The sequence below is a fragment of the Nicotiana tomentosiformis genome, chromosome 7 (assembly GCF_000390325.3).
Source record: "Nicotiana tomentosiformis chromosome 7, ASM39032v3, whole genome shotgun sequence".
NCBI classification, from domain to species: domain Eukaryota; kingdom Viridiplantae; phylum Streptophyta; class Magnoliopsida; order Solanales; family Solanaceae; genus Nicotiana; species Nicotiana tomentosiformis.
In genome coordinates this window covers 128,536,829-128,554,606 of record NC_090818.1, presented here as the reverse complement: position 1 = coordinate 128,554,606, position 17,778 = coordinate 128,536,829, and the positions used below count along the sequence as shown (strand labels likewise).

Here is a 17,778-nt window from a genome sequence, read left to right as displayed (position 1 = left end):
TGCTCGAGATCTTATACCGTGGAACGGAACTTTAATTCTCAAAACAACAGGTTGGGTCGTTACACATACAAAGGCAAAAAGTAGAAGGAATCAGTTTATCATGGTTCTTGGCCTTCCATCCTTATTTGGGTGCCAATTCCTTCCACCAGCGGGTCTCTGGCGTAGCAATATCCAGAATCGTCAAGATCCATTGGTCCGGGCCTTCAACACTTGGTGGTGTCCACCGAGTAGCTGCAATAACGGAAACAAATGGGTTATCAATGATAGGGAACCGTCTTTTTACGGAGGAAGAGATGAGTATATTCCAAACTTACGTGAACGACTCCATGATTCAGAAAAAGATGGAGTTGTGGCTGGGATGATATCCCTGGTAGCAATGATGACAAAACGCTTCATCCACCCATGGTCATTGTCATCATCCATGCTGGTAAGCAGAGCGTGGTGGTCATGCTTCCTGAAATTTATTACTTCCCCACGGAACATTTTGGGGGAGTAGAAGTTCATCATATGTGCTAGAATTAGGGTCTTCCCGGTTTCTGTGCATAACCGACGCAGACGAGCCACTGTTCGCCGCACATAAGGGACTACTTGTGCCAAGTAGACCTAATACCGGTGGCATAACTCCAATATCACGGGGTCAAGTCCCCCGCTCAAAGAAAATAGGCCCAAAGTGAAGGGGTACGTATAGACATAAGTAAAACCCTTCTTGGTGAAGGTAACCCACTCCACCAGGTCAGGAACAATGATGCTTAGGTCATGACAGTTACAATCCTCCTTCATAGTAGGGACTAGAAGAGCGAATAAAAGAGGGATACCTACTAACAGCCCAAGTACGAGGGTTTGCAAAAGGGAACTTCTTTTGGAATTCATAAGCAGTGCTCTGGTGGTTTGAGAAAGAAAGTCGAAACATTCAAAAAGAGAGTTATGGCATTTCTAGCATTAAAAAACCTTATTCTTATTGAATAGTTCAAATAACTAGTTGAAAATACCTATTCTTTTCAAGAATAGCCTCCCCTTATCGAAAAGAAGGGTCCGAAGAAGACAAAATTGGCCATCCTTCTCATCCCCCTAAGGAAGTAGAGCGCGGTAAAAGAATTCTATCGCTCAGTCGAAAGGGATAAGTTAGCAGCTTCAGGATAACCTGAGCAATGAAAGAGAAGTGTTTGGGTATGATGGTGTTTACCATAGGGAGATAAACATCAACATCAACCTCTTTATCTTTGCCTCTCTTCGGGGCTCCACCTAAGAGAAGACTAGAGTTCTTAAAAGACTCAGTGAAAAAAGCCATAATAGTACGAAGATGATAGAGTTTTTTGAAAAGAATAGGAGAAAGATGAAAGCAGAAGGAAGTTAAGTGCAAAGAATATGAAGGAGCTTATGAAAGTTTTAGAAGTGAAAGAAGTAAAATCATGCGTATAAGTAAAGATATAGACGACTAAAATTATGGTCATGATTACCTCGAGAACCGGTGAAAATATTGCTGAATTGTGGGGCAATATGTGTTCGGGGTATTAAATGCAAGAAAACGTGCGTCTTATCAAGCGTCAGAGACTGCTCAGAGAGTTTCAAAAACATTTCCGCCAAGAAAGGAATCTTCACCAACTTCCCGATGACACAAAGATGTACCACTGAAAAGTATGGAAACTATCTGTATAGGGAAAAATTGATTTATATTAAATGACCAAATGGTAGCATGACATGCGGAACCGAAAACAGGCGGAAGACAAATCAAGTAAGAACTAAGACCGAGGACAACAACTGAAGTTGGTATCGGATAGACCCCGAAGGGAGCAAAATCAACGGGAGCAGGTCAAATGTCTGTCACCAGATGATATTTAATGAAGAATATTCCCTAGTATTAAATAGGCAGTCGTTGCAAAGGATTTTGGCATTCATGACCTGTCGTTACACATTCATCAATGACCCCCTTTATTATCATTTAAGAAGAGCTTAATTTTAGGATCTTGTTTCCTATGTATAGCTATAAATAGTGGCTTCAACAACCATTGTATGGATACGAAATTTCTGACAAAACTTATGCTACATTCCATTCTCAAGCTAAATAATATAACTTTACTTTTTGCTTTATGTTGCTACTATTTCTGCCCTCGAAGGCATCGCCCCGAAGCCAGATCTGTCATTTTTTTTGATATTTACACTAAGTCTTATTTTTAATCTAATTTATTTATTATTTTTGGATTAAATTAATTTGCTTATCTATACCACATAACAATTTAACTGTACTATTTTACGGGTAAATAATAATTATGTTTGGTTTGTAAAAATTAAAAAACTCTCTTTTAATATTAAAAAAACTTTTTTGACCTTGGGAAGGTTTTTGGAAAAGCTAGAGAATCTTATACACTATTATAATAGCTCGAGAAATCATCTTATGGTTTTGTTTCATTTTTTTTAGTTTTTACCTTGTTAATGGAGTTAATCGGACAACTAAGTAAAAAATTATTGTAACTTTCTGTGATGACCCAAAAGGTCATCTTATGTTTTAGAACTCGAATCTGCGCTCTTAAACCTTAAAACTCTCATTTTTTATCCTCCTCGATTTATGTGCACAGTCCGGGCATGTTTTCGGGAAGTTTTTATGTTGAAAATTGATGGAAATAAGAATTTTTTCCTTAAAAAGTTGATTTTAGTTGACTTCGGCCAACATTAGTGGTAAACGGGTCCGGATCCGTATTTTGACTGTCCCGGTGGGTCCGTATCAAATTATGGGACATGGGCGTATACCCGAAATCGAATTCGGAGGTCCCTAGCTCAAGTAATGAATTTTAGATAAAAATTAAAAGTCTGAAAATTAATTATTTTTAAGAATTGATTGATGTTTGGCATTGTTAGTGCCGGATCCGTATTCTGGTTTCGGAGCCCGGTACAGGTTCATTATGATATTTAAGACTTGTCTGTGAAATTTGGTGAGAAACGGAGTTGATTTGACGTTATTCGGATGTCCAGTTGAGAAGATATGAACTTTAAAGTGTTCTTGAGAATTTCATTTGATTTGGTGCCAAATTTAGAGTTCTAGGTGTTACTTTGGCGATTTGATCATGCGAGCAGGTCCGTATGATGTTTTTAGACTTATGTGCATGTTTGGTTTGGAGCCCCGAGGGCTCGGGTGAGTTTCGGATAGGTCACAGGATATTTTGGACTTTGAAAATCTGGTATTTTAATGCAGCAGGTGTTCTGGCATGTCCTTCTTCACGTTCATGAAGGTACTCTCGCGAACGCGAAGAGTAAACTGGGCGACTGAAGTTTTCTTCTTCGCGAACGCGAAGCGATGGGGGCATTACCCTTCGTGAACGCGACCAACTCCTCGCGAACGCGTAGTGTTAGGCACACCTGGGGGAGGGTTGGTCTTTCCTTCATCGCAAACGCGAGCAATGCCTCGCGAACGCGAAGGGTAGGGGGAGTAGCCATCGCGAACGCGAGCAGGATCTCGCAAACGCGAAGGCTTGGCAGCCAGTACCCTTCGCGAATACGACAGTGGCCTCGCGAACGCGATGCACACTGTCGCCCAGTGCATAAAAAAGAATCAAACACGGGTTTAAGCCATTTCTTTAATATTTTTCAAGAACCAAACGGGCAGAGGCAATTTTTAGGAGTCATTTTCTTCCCCAAAGTGTTGGTAAGTGATTATAAACCATTTTATTTCAATTACCCATTACATTTCTTGAATTATCAACCTAAAATCTAGAGTTTTCATGATAGAATTAGAGGTTAGGGTAGAAACTAGGAATTTTAAAAATTTGGGGATTTAGACCTCAATTTGAGGTCGGATTCCAAAACCAATTATATATTCGGGCTCGTGGGTGAATGGGTAAATGAATTTTGGTCCGAACCTCGAGTTTTGACCAAGCGGGCCCGGGGTCGATTTTTTGACTTTTTGGAAGAAAATTTGGAAAATTTAATTTATGTAATATAATTAATTCCTTTAGTATCATTTGATATTATTGAGTCATTTTTGAATAGATACGAGTGGTTTGGAGGTGAATTCCAGAGAAAAAGCTGTGATTGAGAATTAAGTGGCCTTCGGAGCGAGGTAAGTGTTGTGTCTAATCCGGACTTGAGGGAATTAGAAACCTTAGATTACTTGCTAAGTGAAATTCATGTGAGCGGCGTATATGTGAGGTGACGAGTACTTATGCGCCGCCAATTTACTTGTTTTTTATGTTTCTCTGTTTTTCTTATATTGTCTCATTCCTATGCCTAATTGCTACGTGTTATACTAGTGTTGTTCAATTTATCGTTCTTATCATGTTTACAGATTTTCTGGTGATAATTGAGTTTTTATTTCAAAGTTGAGATTGATATTATGGAACCAAATATTGAAGTAAGGTTTGTACTTGTTATTCTATCTCCCTGTTGTTATTTATGCATTGCATTATGGTAAGGGAGAGTGTTAATGCACGAAGGGTGATGTTGTGTCATATTGTGAGTGTTAATGCACGAAGGGTGATGCCATGCCATGATATGAGAGTTAATGCACGAAGGGTGATGTCGTACCATATTGTGAGTGTTAATGCACGAAGGTCGTGCCATATTGAGTGTTAATGCACGAAGGGTGATGTCGTGCCATGATATGAGAGTTAATGCACGAAGGGTGATGTCGTGTCGTTTCTATTAATTTTATGGTGAGATTGAGAGAAAAGGCACGAAGGGTGATGCCGTGCATTTTTTTTTTACTGTATTCACTATTCCTGTTGATTCATGGTATATTGACTGCTCCGGTGATCATTCTGTTGTAGTTTTTTATCTTGTATTCCCCTCAGTATGTTCCCCTCCCGATATTTCCTGCTTAGTTCTTCATTTCTGTTATGTGTATATACAATGTTAAATTATACAGGTTGATTTGTAGGTGCCTAACCTTAGCCTCGTCACTACTTCGTCGAGGTTAGGCTCGATACTTACCAGTACATGGGGTCGGTTGTACTGATACGACACTCTGCACTTTCTGTGCAGATTTTGATACCGGCTCGGGTTGATCGAGATTTTGCTATTAGTCCGATGTCCGGAGACTCAAGGTAGATCTGTCGGCGTTCACAGACCTTGAAGTCCCCGTCTATCTTTTATGTTCTATTGTTTCTTTCATTCAGATAGTTGTATTTCTTTCAGACTATTACTTGTAGCAAATTCTAGAATGCTCGTGAATTGTGACTCCAGATCCGGGTGGTAGTAATTAATACAGTTTTTATGATATTCCGCACTTATTATATTTTATTTTAGTTAATTATTGTTAATTACTGAATGGAAATAAGGAATTGGTTTAATGATTCTCTAACGTTGACTTGCCTAGCAAGTGAAATGTTAGGCGCCATCACGGTCCCGTCGGTGGAAAATTTCGGGTCGTGACACTTTCTTTTAAAGAACGATAAAATCAGTAAAAATGACTTTTATTTGAGAGCCTGCCTTTCCATAACCTTTATGAATTCGTTTTTCTTCAATGAGAATATAAAGAAAACAAATTATTTTGTAGCTTTTTCTCAATGATATCTAAAAAAAAGACCGAATTAGTTGGTAACGAAATTATTTAGTTATAAATAAAGGATTAAGGATTTAAAATTATATACAGTGTTAGTGTGAAAAAATGTTAAACCACTTATGTATTTTAACCTGTTATAAAAGATAATTTGTTTTAATTTCCAGCCTATAATCCTATATTTTTTGTGACCGGTTACTTGTATAAAAATTCTTTTATGGTAAAAATTCTTTTATACTATCGACATATAAAGTTAGAACTCATAAACAAAAGATCACCGAGTGAAAAGACTTTGCGACGGTTTATGATTTGATACGATGCAAAAATCAGTAATGAACTCAAAATAACATTGGTAACATGACAACTAATTAATACATCAATTTATATAGCAACGGCATAATTTTGCCAATTAAAACATGTATTTAACGGGAAATGACAGTACTTCCCATTTAGGTAATTTATCAAACACTTGGAAGATATCAATTTGGAGGCAGCCCATGACCAAATGCAACTTTCCCAAGCTTTCTCGTCTTAGGAACGCATACGCATATATGAAAAACACAAATGGCTTGGTCTTCGCAGTCTTCGATATAATGACAGTGGTGTATAGCAGCCACCTTGTAGGATGGAGTATTTACAACAACATATTAAAATATATTTAGACAAAGTCGTTATTTCACATTCTAAATGAGGTTTATAAAAAATATTAAGTGTTGTTAGAGGCGGACCCATGATTCGAAGGTGGGGAAGGCCCATGAGCGGACTACAGTAGGGGCAAGTGCACAGATAGTCATTCTCAGGGATGCTATTTAGAGATTAGTCATTACTTATTTTGTCCTGAAATTTTAAACAAAAAAATTTAACTTCAAGAAAATTCAGGATATTTGTGTCCTGAAAAACTAAAATTCAGAATTCGCTGGCTAATTTCTAAACAGCAACCCTTTAGAGTGGCTACCTGATGTCATTTCTACACTACTTAACCAGTGCTCCATCGAACTTTTGATTTTAAAGTCTCAAGCAAAATGTATGACCGTTTTTAACATATATAAACTTATATATTAAAAAGAATTGTCAAAGTTAACGGCCCGATGACTCCTCTTTTCCTAGCATAGGTCCGCCTATGAGTGTTGTAGTTGTAAAACATAATATTGTCCGATTTAATGAGGACTATAGTTAACCCCAATTTATTCTGGACTAAAGCATAATTGTTGTTGTTATTAAAACTAAATAACTTTTGTAGTATTCTGGAAAAAAAAATACTATAAGTTACAATAAAATTTGACTCTTATACTCTGAACTAAGTAACATAAAATAGAATGGAGGGAGTATATAATTATGCATTAAGAGGTTTTTAATATATAAAGAGAAACGAAAACGAAAGAGAAACAAACCTAGGGTGATTAGCAACAAGGCAATCAAGAATGGAGACTTCATAAGAGCCTTGGACCATATTTTATCTCTACAAGACGACTACTGCACTTTTTAAAGAAGACTATACTATAACTTTTGTATGTTTTGGAGCAAAGATCTTGTTTAGGCATACCGCATATTATATAGTGGTAGATAGAGTCAAAGACCACTTCAGATTAACGTAATCTCTTGAAAATATGATTAAGTGAATTAGTGGCCATATTTCATATAATACCAAATTATCTCACCTTATGGTACCGAACTTGGTCAACAATATTTTTTGTAACCAATTTGACCAATACATATATGCGAATAAAGCTAACTAATTAATGACATTAGCTGTTATAAATACAACCTATATCAACTATATTTGTTCGCGCAATTGTATTCGTTTGAACTCAAGACCTTCGCTTACTAAGTGAGCTCTCTAACCAACTGAGCTACGTGAGCCTGTTACTCTCTTATTTCAGTTCAAAACAACTGATCTTTTGTTTCATGCATTTACTATAAAATTCAAATATAGCCATAAATGGTAAATTTGCTAGCTATGAATGGTAAATACAGTATATATATTTGATGTGTCGCGTAATTTTACCTTCATTAATTCATTTTTAGGTTATCAAGTATCCACATCTCCCATCTATAATACCGCGTATCAAATTTGTCAACACAATTTTTGAGATATTTACATTAACTGTGGTTTTATCAGGCTCTGCGTTACTTACGTGTTAGATTTGCCGATGAATATTTCTAAGCGCTTTGGTCACTGGACAATGCTCAATAAACCCCAACAACTTCTCTTGAAATTGCTAATATACATACATGCACTAAAAGGGGATAACCACAAATAGTGTATAGATAACATGACAAATAGTGTATAGATAACAAGCTTACAATCTACAGTCTACACCCTCCCCGTGAAGTTACGATAAATCAATCTGTTGACAGCGTACCAGCCCGGCAGTTCCTCCATAGCATAGCCATCTCTCACTACCTCTGTTCATATTCCATCTTACCCGATTGATCGACACATCTTTGGGCGGCAATTCTTCAAGTTTCTCTCTCAATCTTGTTGCTTCTTCTTCATTGCATATAAGAGCACATTCATCAGCTTTCGGTTTCTTGCTCGTAGTTTTTGTTTTTGTTTTGGATGCCTGTTTACTCTTCTGAGCCACTAACTCGTCATCTGATCCTCCTTCAACGTTCGGATCATTGCCATAACATAAAGCTGCAAGATGACACGATGAACCATGCTCAGAATGGGTATCATGGAGTCATAATTGAGGTGGGTAAATGAAAATCAGTAGAGCAGTTCAACATATTACCCAGGGGCTGTTCATCTGATTGCTCTATCGCTCGTTTCTCCTGATTTGGGACTGAATTGACACCATGTGGAAATCTTGAGATGGCATCACGCCACTGTTTCCCTGAGTAGAACGTTCGAAAGGGAGAATTTGGCACTGGAGTAACGACGCTGATACCTGATTCATCCTTGGAAAATGATCCACAGAGAAAATGTGGGGTGCGATTCCTCACAGCATCATTCTCCATTCTGCTAGTCAGCTGAGTATAGTGGTAATATAGATAAGGTCTCTAATTCAACAAGCATACAGTTTACCTCTCAAGAAGTACATATTCGAAGTTTTCTTTACATGCTGATACAGATAGAGATACAGAAGCTCGTCAAACACAAGATATGTTCAAAGGCAATCACACGGAGCATTATCAGTCAAGAAAAGGCCAATGAAACGAGCTATATGGAATTCTCAGAGAAACGGGCTGCGATGAGAAACGTTGCTACTGCGGCTATTAAATATAGCACATTGTATGGGGAGTTAAATTCACAGGCAGCGAAGCATTTGGATATTCTACCCGAACACGAGTCTAATGTTTGGCAGTATACCATGCATTTTTAGACTGCTCAAGTGCTTTATTGACGGTGCAGACTCTCATTCGGAATTGTCTTCTTTAAATTCAAGAGCAGAGAAACTTGAAACAGCAACTTCTAAGACATTAGGAGGTGATAAATCATAGGTACAAAAGTTGGAAGAGTTAAAAGATGCTGCTAGGGTTACTGAAGATGCCAAAAAGCTGTGCCATCTGAGAATATGAGCGCATTAAGGAAAATAATTGAAGTGAGATATAATAAACAGAGAAAGGCATGTTTACTTTGGGAAGATGTTGGAAGAATTTGTGACCAATCAGGTGGTTTATAGAGAGAATTGGACAGAAGTGGTTGAAAGTTGCAGAGGAGACCAGTTGTTATTCAAGAGATAATGCATAAAATATTTGCTGTATAACTTTTCTATCCCTTTTCCAGACATCTACGACCACAGTAACAATGTCGACCAGACCCTTCCAAATATTCGATATAGAGAAGAATATAGCAGGAAAAGCCATAAAAAGAACAGATTTAACAAAAAATCATCTTAACCAGTACACACCTGAAAGCGAACAGCTGTACCATCTGCCCCACAATACGCAACCATGCCTAGAGCTCGCAAAATTTAAGAAAAGGGTAATGTATCAGGCTGGATTACAACCAAATAAGTTAGAGTTTAATGAAAATGTAACTTTATTTATCGAAATCAAATACTCCTTCCGTTTCAATTTATGTGAACATATTTCCTTTTTAGTACGTGCCAAAAAGAATGACCCCTTTTCCTATTTGGAAACAATTTATCTTGATGCAATGATTTATAGTCACACAAAATATGTGTCTCATTTTACACCACAAGTTCAAAAGTCTTCTCTCTTTTTTTAAACTCCGTGCCCAATCAAATGGATTCACGTAAATTTAAACGGAGGCAGTATGTATTTCAGAAAGCACAACACCCCCATCCCAAACACCCTCGTCTTAGAATTAAGCTGATCCTTCGTCTTCATCCAAGCTGTGCTGCTATGCATAGAGAGTTGAGACTGTACTCCCTTCTCTTCTACCCCCTCCTTGGTGCCCCTTATTGAAAACATAAAGAGCAAGTTGTAGACAGAAAGCTCATGAAACAGTATAAACTGTCCCTTGCTTTCTCCAATACTTGCAGATGGAAGTTTCATGAAACACAGTAACCCCCCCCCCCCCCCCCACACACACACAAAAACTCACAGGAATTCAGTGTCATTATGCAAACGCTTGTCTGATCATTCACGAATATCTCATTTTTACTTTTGACACTACTTAAATCTATGTAAACTGTATGATCTTTGCAGATAGAAAAGATACAGATCTTTCAAAAGTTGAAACCTGTTACTCGGGAAGCTTGGACACTCCATATCGCAAGTAGAGACCGAGAGAAACTATGGAATCCCTGCTGTTTAGTCCCAACTAAAAAGTTTCCTGTGACAGGTACATCATATGCAGCCTTCGGCAAGCTAAGGATCTTTAGTGTCCCATCATCACATGATATTATAATACATCTATGAACATTAACAAATGCAATTTGAGAGACAGACGTCAAAAGCAGATATCTAAATTAAATTTGTTAGATGGGGTATGCTCATACCTTGGCTCGGGTAACCAATCCACACTGCATATATTAACTCCCTGGCCTACGTTATACTCCCGCAAAGGACGGAAGGGATCCCTGTAAGATTTGCAAGGTCGGATATTAAGAAAAAAAAAAAAAAAATTATATATATATATATATATATATATATATATATATATATATATATATATATATAGTATGTGTGTGTGTCTGTGTCTCTGCGTGCATATGCACAAACGCAAATGCAACAACTGATATGGGCTTTGCATCCGAAAAATTGCTTGAAATTCCCGTAATAAAATCAATCCAACTGGCAACTCTAGATGTCGTATAGCATTGTTGACCATTGTGTTCCAACAACATTTGCCTTATAATACTACTTAGGAAAATAACCAAAAAGCATCCTTCACTACTCTCACAATATGAGGATAAACAATTTTTAAACAGTCGGCAGTCCATATCAATTGCTATCAGCATGTGAGAGGAGAACCAAATAAAGATTTTTCATTAGAAACTGCAGCAAAGCAATATAAAGCAGGTCTAATCCCATTACCCAGTACTGCTCGAGCCAGTACGACATATAGTTCACAAAAGTATGATGAGCGCTAGGATTTAACATACAGCATATAATGCCAAAATAAAGCTTAATTGTACAAACACATTAATCAAAAGCAAACATAAAAACTTTAAAATATGTCTCTTCAAGGAAAAATTGATGCACAATAATTCATGGCAAAGAAAAAAACACTTGCAACTCTTTTATTTAGAAAGCATTGATGTTCAAAATACTAAGAAGACTGAGAGTGGGAAGAAATACAGCAGAATGTGTATGAATTACTTCGAACCGTTATGTATCTTTTCTGCTTATCGCTGTCCTTTCAGCAGGATGAAATAAAAGGGTATAATTACCAAGGGAAAAAAATCAAAATGAGATTATCAAAGGACGTAAAGATATAGAAACAGGCTTACTGTAAGTCCCAAAATTTCAGCCCCTTGTGACCAGCTGCGATGATAATAGTTGCACTCCCAGAATCACTGCATAAAATTCGTACCAAGTAGGCCAATAAACAAACCAGACAAAACACAAGAGAAGCTTAGCCAGTCGCTACAATCCCAATATGTTAAATCATACTGTTGAATAAACTGCAATTCTTGAGCAATAAGAAAACAGTTGGCCGTGAAAGATACACATCACAACAAACCGATTCACGCTGATTCACCCTTCAATTTTCTCATCTCAACTTATGTTAAAACAAATTACAAGCCACCATAACTAAGTAGCTACCAATTTTACCAGTTGCAATTGATGCCTCTTGAAGAAAAATTAAAGACAAGTATAGGTAGACGCACAAGACATGGTTAATTCAAATGAGGAACCCAAAGCTACATGTCCTTTATTTTAGAGAAGGTACCATATAGATTGCTTTTGGAGAAGACAGAGAGAAATCATAGCATTGAATAAGTTTAGCACCACTAACCTTTGAAATGGTGCCCAGGAAAGAGCCCGAATAGGAACTGTATCTGCACTGAAGCAAAGCAAAGGCCTTGTGTCTGCAGGCAAAAGGACTGTAACATGAATTCGCGATTTTACAAAAAGCATTAACCAAGGAGGCATAGTGACAATATGACTTGAGAAAAGTCTTTTGAGAAGGACTCAAACTTTAAGCACAAAACAGCATTAAAGTCATGTTGCATACATGACCGGAACTACAAAAAGTAAAAAGAGGAATAGGCGAACATAATAGCCACCTCATTAAGTTGAATCGCATGAAACCATTGAAAAGCGCAATACAGGGAGTAATTAATACCTTTAGATGAATTATTGGCTGAAAACTTCCACAAGGCAACCTATCCAAAAGCACCTATTAGTGTCACAGTGCTAAATAGGGAATAAAAGTCCAGCGGACTTGTCCCTAACTCTCGACCTTTTGTAAGTGCTCAGAAGTCAGAACTCATTGAACATGAACAGGATATTGGTTGGAGATGACGAGATTATTATACTTGCAGCAGCATCACTTCAAGTGTATGAAATAAGTGCAAGACATATCGAACAAACTGACTCTAAATTTAAGATATGAAACAGGTACTGGGGTACAGATAGAATACAACGTTGCCTCTAGAACGATTTTGAAAAAGCAAAGGGAAACAAAAATTAAATTAGAACCAGTACCACTCCATCATGATATCCAGCGAGAATCATATCATGCGGAGGTGAAGCAGACCACTCCACTGTTAAGGGAATGCTACAAGAGAGATGGAAACAACGAGAGAGGTTAATTTAAGAAAGAATGGAAGATCATATGAAAGAGAAAATGAAATAAACTTTACAGTAATAAACAAGTTGCACACTCAGGACAAAGTTAAACTTGTAATATGGACAATTCAAAAATTAAGAAGTTATACCCAATACCCAATACAGGCTTAGTAAGATGAAAGTTATGGGGAATGGAAGAGTACTAGCAGGTGAGGTCATGCACATAGCATACAAGATGACAAAGTTAATAGCACAGAAAGCTCAACCAATACAGAGAGATGCTGCTCGTCTACTGTGAAGTTGGAACACTTATCTAACTGCCATATCCATTCACACTACGCTGATTAATGAAAAATCTATTCGAATGGTACTGTGCTCAGCATTTTCCTGATCTTAGTTCACCACGTGACACATAATTCCCAGCTTCGTCAAGACAAAGATCGTTAACTAGTCTACAACTCATAAAGAAAGGAATGCAAATGCAGAAAGCAAACCTTGTTAAGAAATCATAATGTACAAATCATAGTAAATATGTCACAGCTAAGTCACTTTTAATGATCAAACAGAACAGAAAGAGCAATTGAACTTTGAGCTCTAAACTACCTCTGCCGATCCCCGCACTTCAGCATTGAACATCTGAATACAGGTTGCAATTTCAGGAAACGAGGGTCAGTACCTTTCTTTTGAACAGAAGGATAAAAAGCTTTAATTATATGAGGAAAAGGAACATCCCACCTGCATTAGATAATGAGGGTTATGAGATTGAAGAATCTCACAACATTGGAGACCAGGGTACTTATGGTGAGAGAAAGATGCGATGCAAGAAGCTGTACGAAACTAAAAGAAGTAATAACGAGAAAGAACAAGGTATGGGAACAACCATGACGACTACACAGGGTATGAAAACAATCATGACTGACTGTACAAGTTATGAAGACAATCATTACTGACTATACTTCCACATATGATTAATAGATTGGTCCACTTAATGGAGAAAGTGGAGGTGTAACTGAATCAAAATGATTTCTCAGGCTAATAATATTTAGGCCGTAAACATTTGAGAAATTACTCCAAGCTGAGCCTCCTGGGTGCTATTCAACATCCATGCGTCTAAGTTGATTAATCAATTGAAACTGCAATTGAATAAGTCAAGCCCACACCAATTCTAGCCCATAGACTCTGCAGCTAGGAACTCTAGTCCGAATTTTAAGGGCCCACTATGGTATCGTTTTCTTTAAAGGTAAAGTACTTGTATTAAAAGAACAGTACCAAGAAGGTATGGCCTAGTATTTAAATTGAAAATCATAAATCATGTTTCAAAAAACATATTTCTCTTCAGTAATATTAACTTTGTCAATTGAAATTGCAGCTTTCCAAAGCTATCAAGTCTATTCTTTGACTTCCACAGTCAATGGGTTTGGATTGCATCAAGTGGATTCATTCTATTCTAAATCATACCAGGAATGCAGAGCAAAATAAAGATTATCCAAGAAAGTTTAACACAAGAGCAAAATATTTAAAGGGAGAACTTACACTTCTAAAGCTCCATTTCCTAGTATCACAGCAAGATAACCCATTCTATGTCTGGAGACATCACAGTGATCTAAAGGCCTCCATTTAACATCCCTTGCTACTTTTCCATTGTGAGCTAAACATAATACCATTCTAGGTAGCGAAACATCCGTTGGTATTTGTTGAATTACATGAGAACGATTCTCATCAAACTGTGATGAAACAATGCCATGGCTATCAGGTGTTTGGGACATGTTAAGAGATTCTTTATCCACATTTTGCATTAGTAAAGCCGGGGAAGAATCATGGGTTTGGTTTTCCGTTCTTTCTTTTTCTTTCTTTCTTCTCTTTGCGGTGGCACCACTCTTATTAGACCCTGCTGAAACAAGACTACTGCTAGCATATGTCTGGGAACTCACAACTGGAGACTCTTCAGCAACATATTGTGTTAGCGGAATCACATCAGAATTCTCGGTTTGACCTTTTGATCTTGCCTTGTTTCTCATGCCTCTCCTATTTGAAGCAGTAAGCTGAGAATCTAGAGATACCACAACAATGGATCTTTCTTGATTTTGCCCAAAATCTTCTTGGGCTTTATTCGTATTTTCACAAGACAAATCTATAGAAAGTTCTGTTGATTGCTGCGGGTACTCTATAGCAAGAGGTCGTAAATTGTGGTCATCACAATCTCTGTCATCTAGATATTCAGTTACAGTTTTCTTTCTCGGTCTTCCTCTTGGTTTTCGAGGTCCAGATGTTTCTCCCTTAACTGCTTCACCAGGGTTCTTTCTCGGTCTTCCTCTTGGTTGTTGGGGTCCAGATGTTTCTCCCTTATCTGCTTCACTTTTTGTCCAATTTCGATTTGTCTTTTTGTTAACCTGAGCTAACAAATCTTCTTTCAAAATTAAATCTTTTTGAATGAGATCTAACAGACACCATATCTGAATTACACCTCTGCCTGTCAGTGGGGCACCAATCTTGCTATATGATGAATCAGGAGGATAAGCAGCAATTGCGACAAACTACAGAATCAATTCAAAAAACCAAATATTGGTTTCTTAGTAAGCGCGCTTGATATAGCTAAAAGAAGAGCAGGGAAAGACATGACCTTTCTCGATAAAGTAAATCAAACATGAGACACTCTGTTACCGAGTGAGTATAAAATGGAACCCCAAAATAATTACATTTCACTGATTAAGTTGATTTCATTTCTTTCCCCCTCTCTATGATACTCCATTGGGGAGATAAGACTGCTCCAGATATTATAACTTTTGATGACTAACCATTGTATTAAATGACACACCGAAAACAGCTGCATTTCCATAAAGCTTTTTAAAACAATTAAAGATAGGAAGAATCAAACAGTACAGGGACAAACGCTACAATGAGCAGAAAATCGCTGTCCTACTGTAACTCGAAGATAGGATCTTTCAGTTGTTTCCTGCTCCTTATCCAGATTTTCTCTGACGTTATTACCTTAACATATTTCTTGACAAATCAAGATTAGCTTTCATTCTTCCTAATAACCACTCATCTCAATAAACAATGATGGATGCGGAATGGCTGCTCAGAATTAGTCAAGTTTCAGTGACAGATTTCATTATACAATTCATACTGGACATAGAAGTCATGTACGAGTAGAAGCAATTAGTATTCTCACTAGACCAAAAGAGAAGGTACCAGAAAAGGAATTGGCGATGGCACAGACTTGTCCATTTGACATCTCAGTTTCTTTCTTTAAGGAAGATAAAGAAGGATACAAAAGCAGATTTATAAGAGAGGTACCTCACTTTTGAAAGGAGCATCCCTATTTTCATAAGCTTGGGGACACCAGTCCATTCCCCACACTAGACCTCCAACATACATTACAAAGTCTTTGCTGCAAAAGATACAACGTGGATAACAGTCTAAAGTATTTCGCAAACCAATCTATAATAAATTGATCAATGTGTAACCAAAAACACATCGAAGTCTTGTCCAAATATTTAAGAGATCACAAGCACACTCTATCACAGCACAATCATGAGAAAATGGAAGCGCACATGCACCGCACATGGACGAAACCAGAATAAATGCCTTTAATAAACTATCTGCCATATAAACTTTGTAGAATAGCTCGAGCTAGGGACAAAACAAAAATAGCTCCACAACCATGTAATGTCAGGTAATATACAACATAAAATGAAGCCTCAATCCTGAACAAGTTGGGTCAGCTATATGAACATTATGCCAATATTATACAAAAATAAAATAATAACTCTGCCTACCTCGATTCTCGAGGAACTGGCTGCTCATTGACCAACTGCTTCTGCAACAAAATCAACTTTTTTAAGGAAAAACAATAAATGCAGCAAAATATCTCACAAAATGTACCTTTGGAACTTCCGCTGAAGAAAATTGAGGCAAACTTATTTTGCCAATCACATCAGTTCCTATAGAACTCTCATTCTCGCAAGCAAATTTAGCTTCTCTTACTTCGTACTTGAGATCTTTCCATTCTCTGCATGTTACGAGATTAAAAAAAAAATACGAAAAAGCAATAAAATTTAAACGTCACAAAATTTCAAAAGTAATTTTTTGAATTTACTTTAAGAATGTAATGGAGGAAGCTAAGCGATTAATCTCAGCTTGATCGGAATCATCAATTTCAGGTACGCCGGTGAGCTTAGAAATTGTATCCGCTGCTTTGAAGTGATTCTCTACTGAATAATCGAACAATGAGACGGAAATTCCCGACGGAGACTCGCCGGAAACTTTCTCGGCGGCCGGAGAAGGCTCGATTCCCATGGATTTGGAATTTTATTTTTTTTGTACGTTAATTGGATAGAATCGGTGAAAAAAGCGCGCGAGAAAGAGAAAACGGCGTAGGGAGTTTGGGATTTTCTCTGCTGGGAATCGAACCCTCGTTTCTGATATACCGAGGGTTGTGAGAAGTGGGAATTTGGGAATTTCGACAGTTGACTATTTTGTACTTTTTGCTAATGATTTTGTACAATTTATTACTACATAGGTTTCAGGCAGTAAAATTTTCATGAGCTGGCCAAATTATGGCATGTTATTTAGGACGCGTTGGCCATAGATTTTGTCAAAATAAACTTGGATTTTATTTGACAAATACATGATTGGCTATATATTTTGCCTATATTTTGGCCAAATCCCAAAACTAGCTTGGGCCAAAATATCACTATTATATTTTTTAAAAATTGCCCCAGACTTTTGTATTTTATAAAAGAGCCCACCATTTATTATTTTGTAACGATGTTGCTTCGTCTTCTCGGTCATCTGATAGTGTATCATGTAGTTCATTATAAAAATGATAATTTTGTATCAAATTTATTTATGTTCAGGACTATGGTTTGCGATAATATAATGAATGTTATTGGTAACAGTACTGTTGGGTATTTGTGATAATTTTTAGAACTTATGGGTATAAGTCATGTTTCATGTTTTTTCAAACCAAATTTCACCCAAAACAGATGTCCAAACACATTTTCATTTTCAAACCAAACTTCACCCAAATCAGATTTTTCAGAATAAATTTGGGAATCTATGGCCAAACGATAGCTTAGAGTTTAGTCACTTTTAGAAATTCTGTATAAAAATTGCCATTTTTTTAAATACAAATTACA

The 17,778-nt window shown here is 37.2% G+C and overlaps 1 protein-coding gene across 4 annotated transcripts; it reads right to left on the bottom strand.

The window, feature by feature from the left end:
* Positions 1-7,679: 7,679 nt before the first annotated feature.
* LOC104085659 (uncharacterized) lies at positions 7,680-17,109 on the bottom strand. Of its 4 annotated transcripts, none has more exons than XM_070179746.1 (15): positions 16,737-17,109; positions 16,523-16,649; positions 16,417-16,457; positions 15,935-16,028; positions 14,171-15,171; positions 13,241-13,372; positions 12,554-12,626; positions 12,192-12,231; positions 11,862-11,934; positions 11,353-11,418; positions 10,399-10,479; positions 10,140-10,312; positions 9,343-9,389; positions 8,224-8,461; positions 7,680-8,126 (listed from the first exon to the last, which is right to left on the bottom strand). In XM_070179746.1, the coding sequence occupies exons 1-15, from the start codon at positions 16,934-16,936 to the stop codon at positions 7,822-7,824; spliced, it is 2,691 nt and encodes an 896-aa protein (XP_070035847.1). In that variant the 5' UTR covers positions 16,937-17,109; the 3' UTR covers positions 7,680-7,821. The 4 variants fall into 4 exon arrangements, with proteins under 4 accessions (XP_070035847.1, XP_070035849.1, XP_070035848.1 ...); XM_070179748.1 differs by having other exon boundaries at positions 13,241-13,273; XM_070179747.1 differs by having other exon boundaries at positions 16,417-16,451.
* Positions 17,110-17,778: the final 669 nt, after the last annotated feature.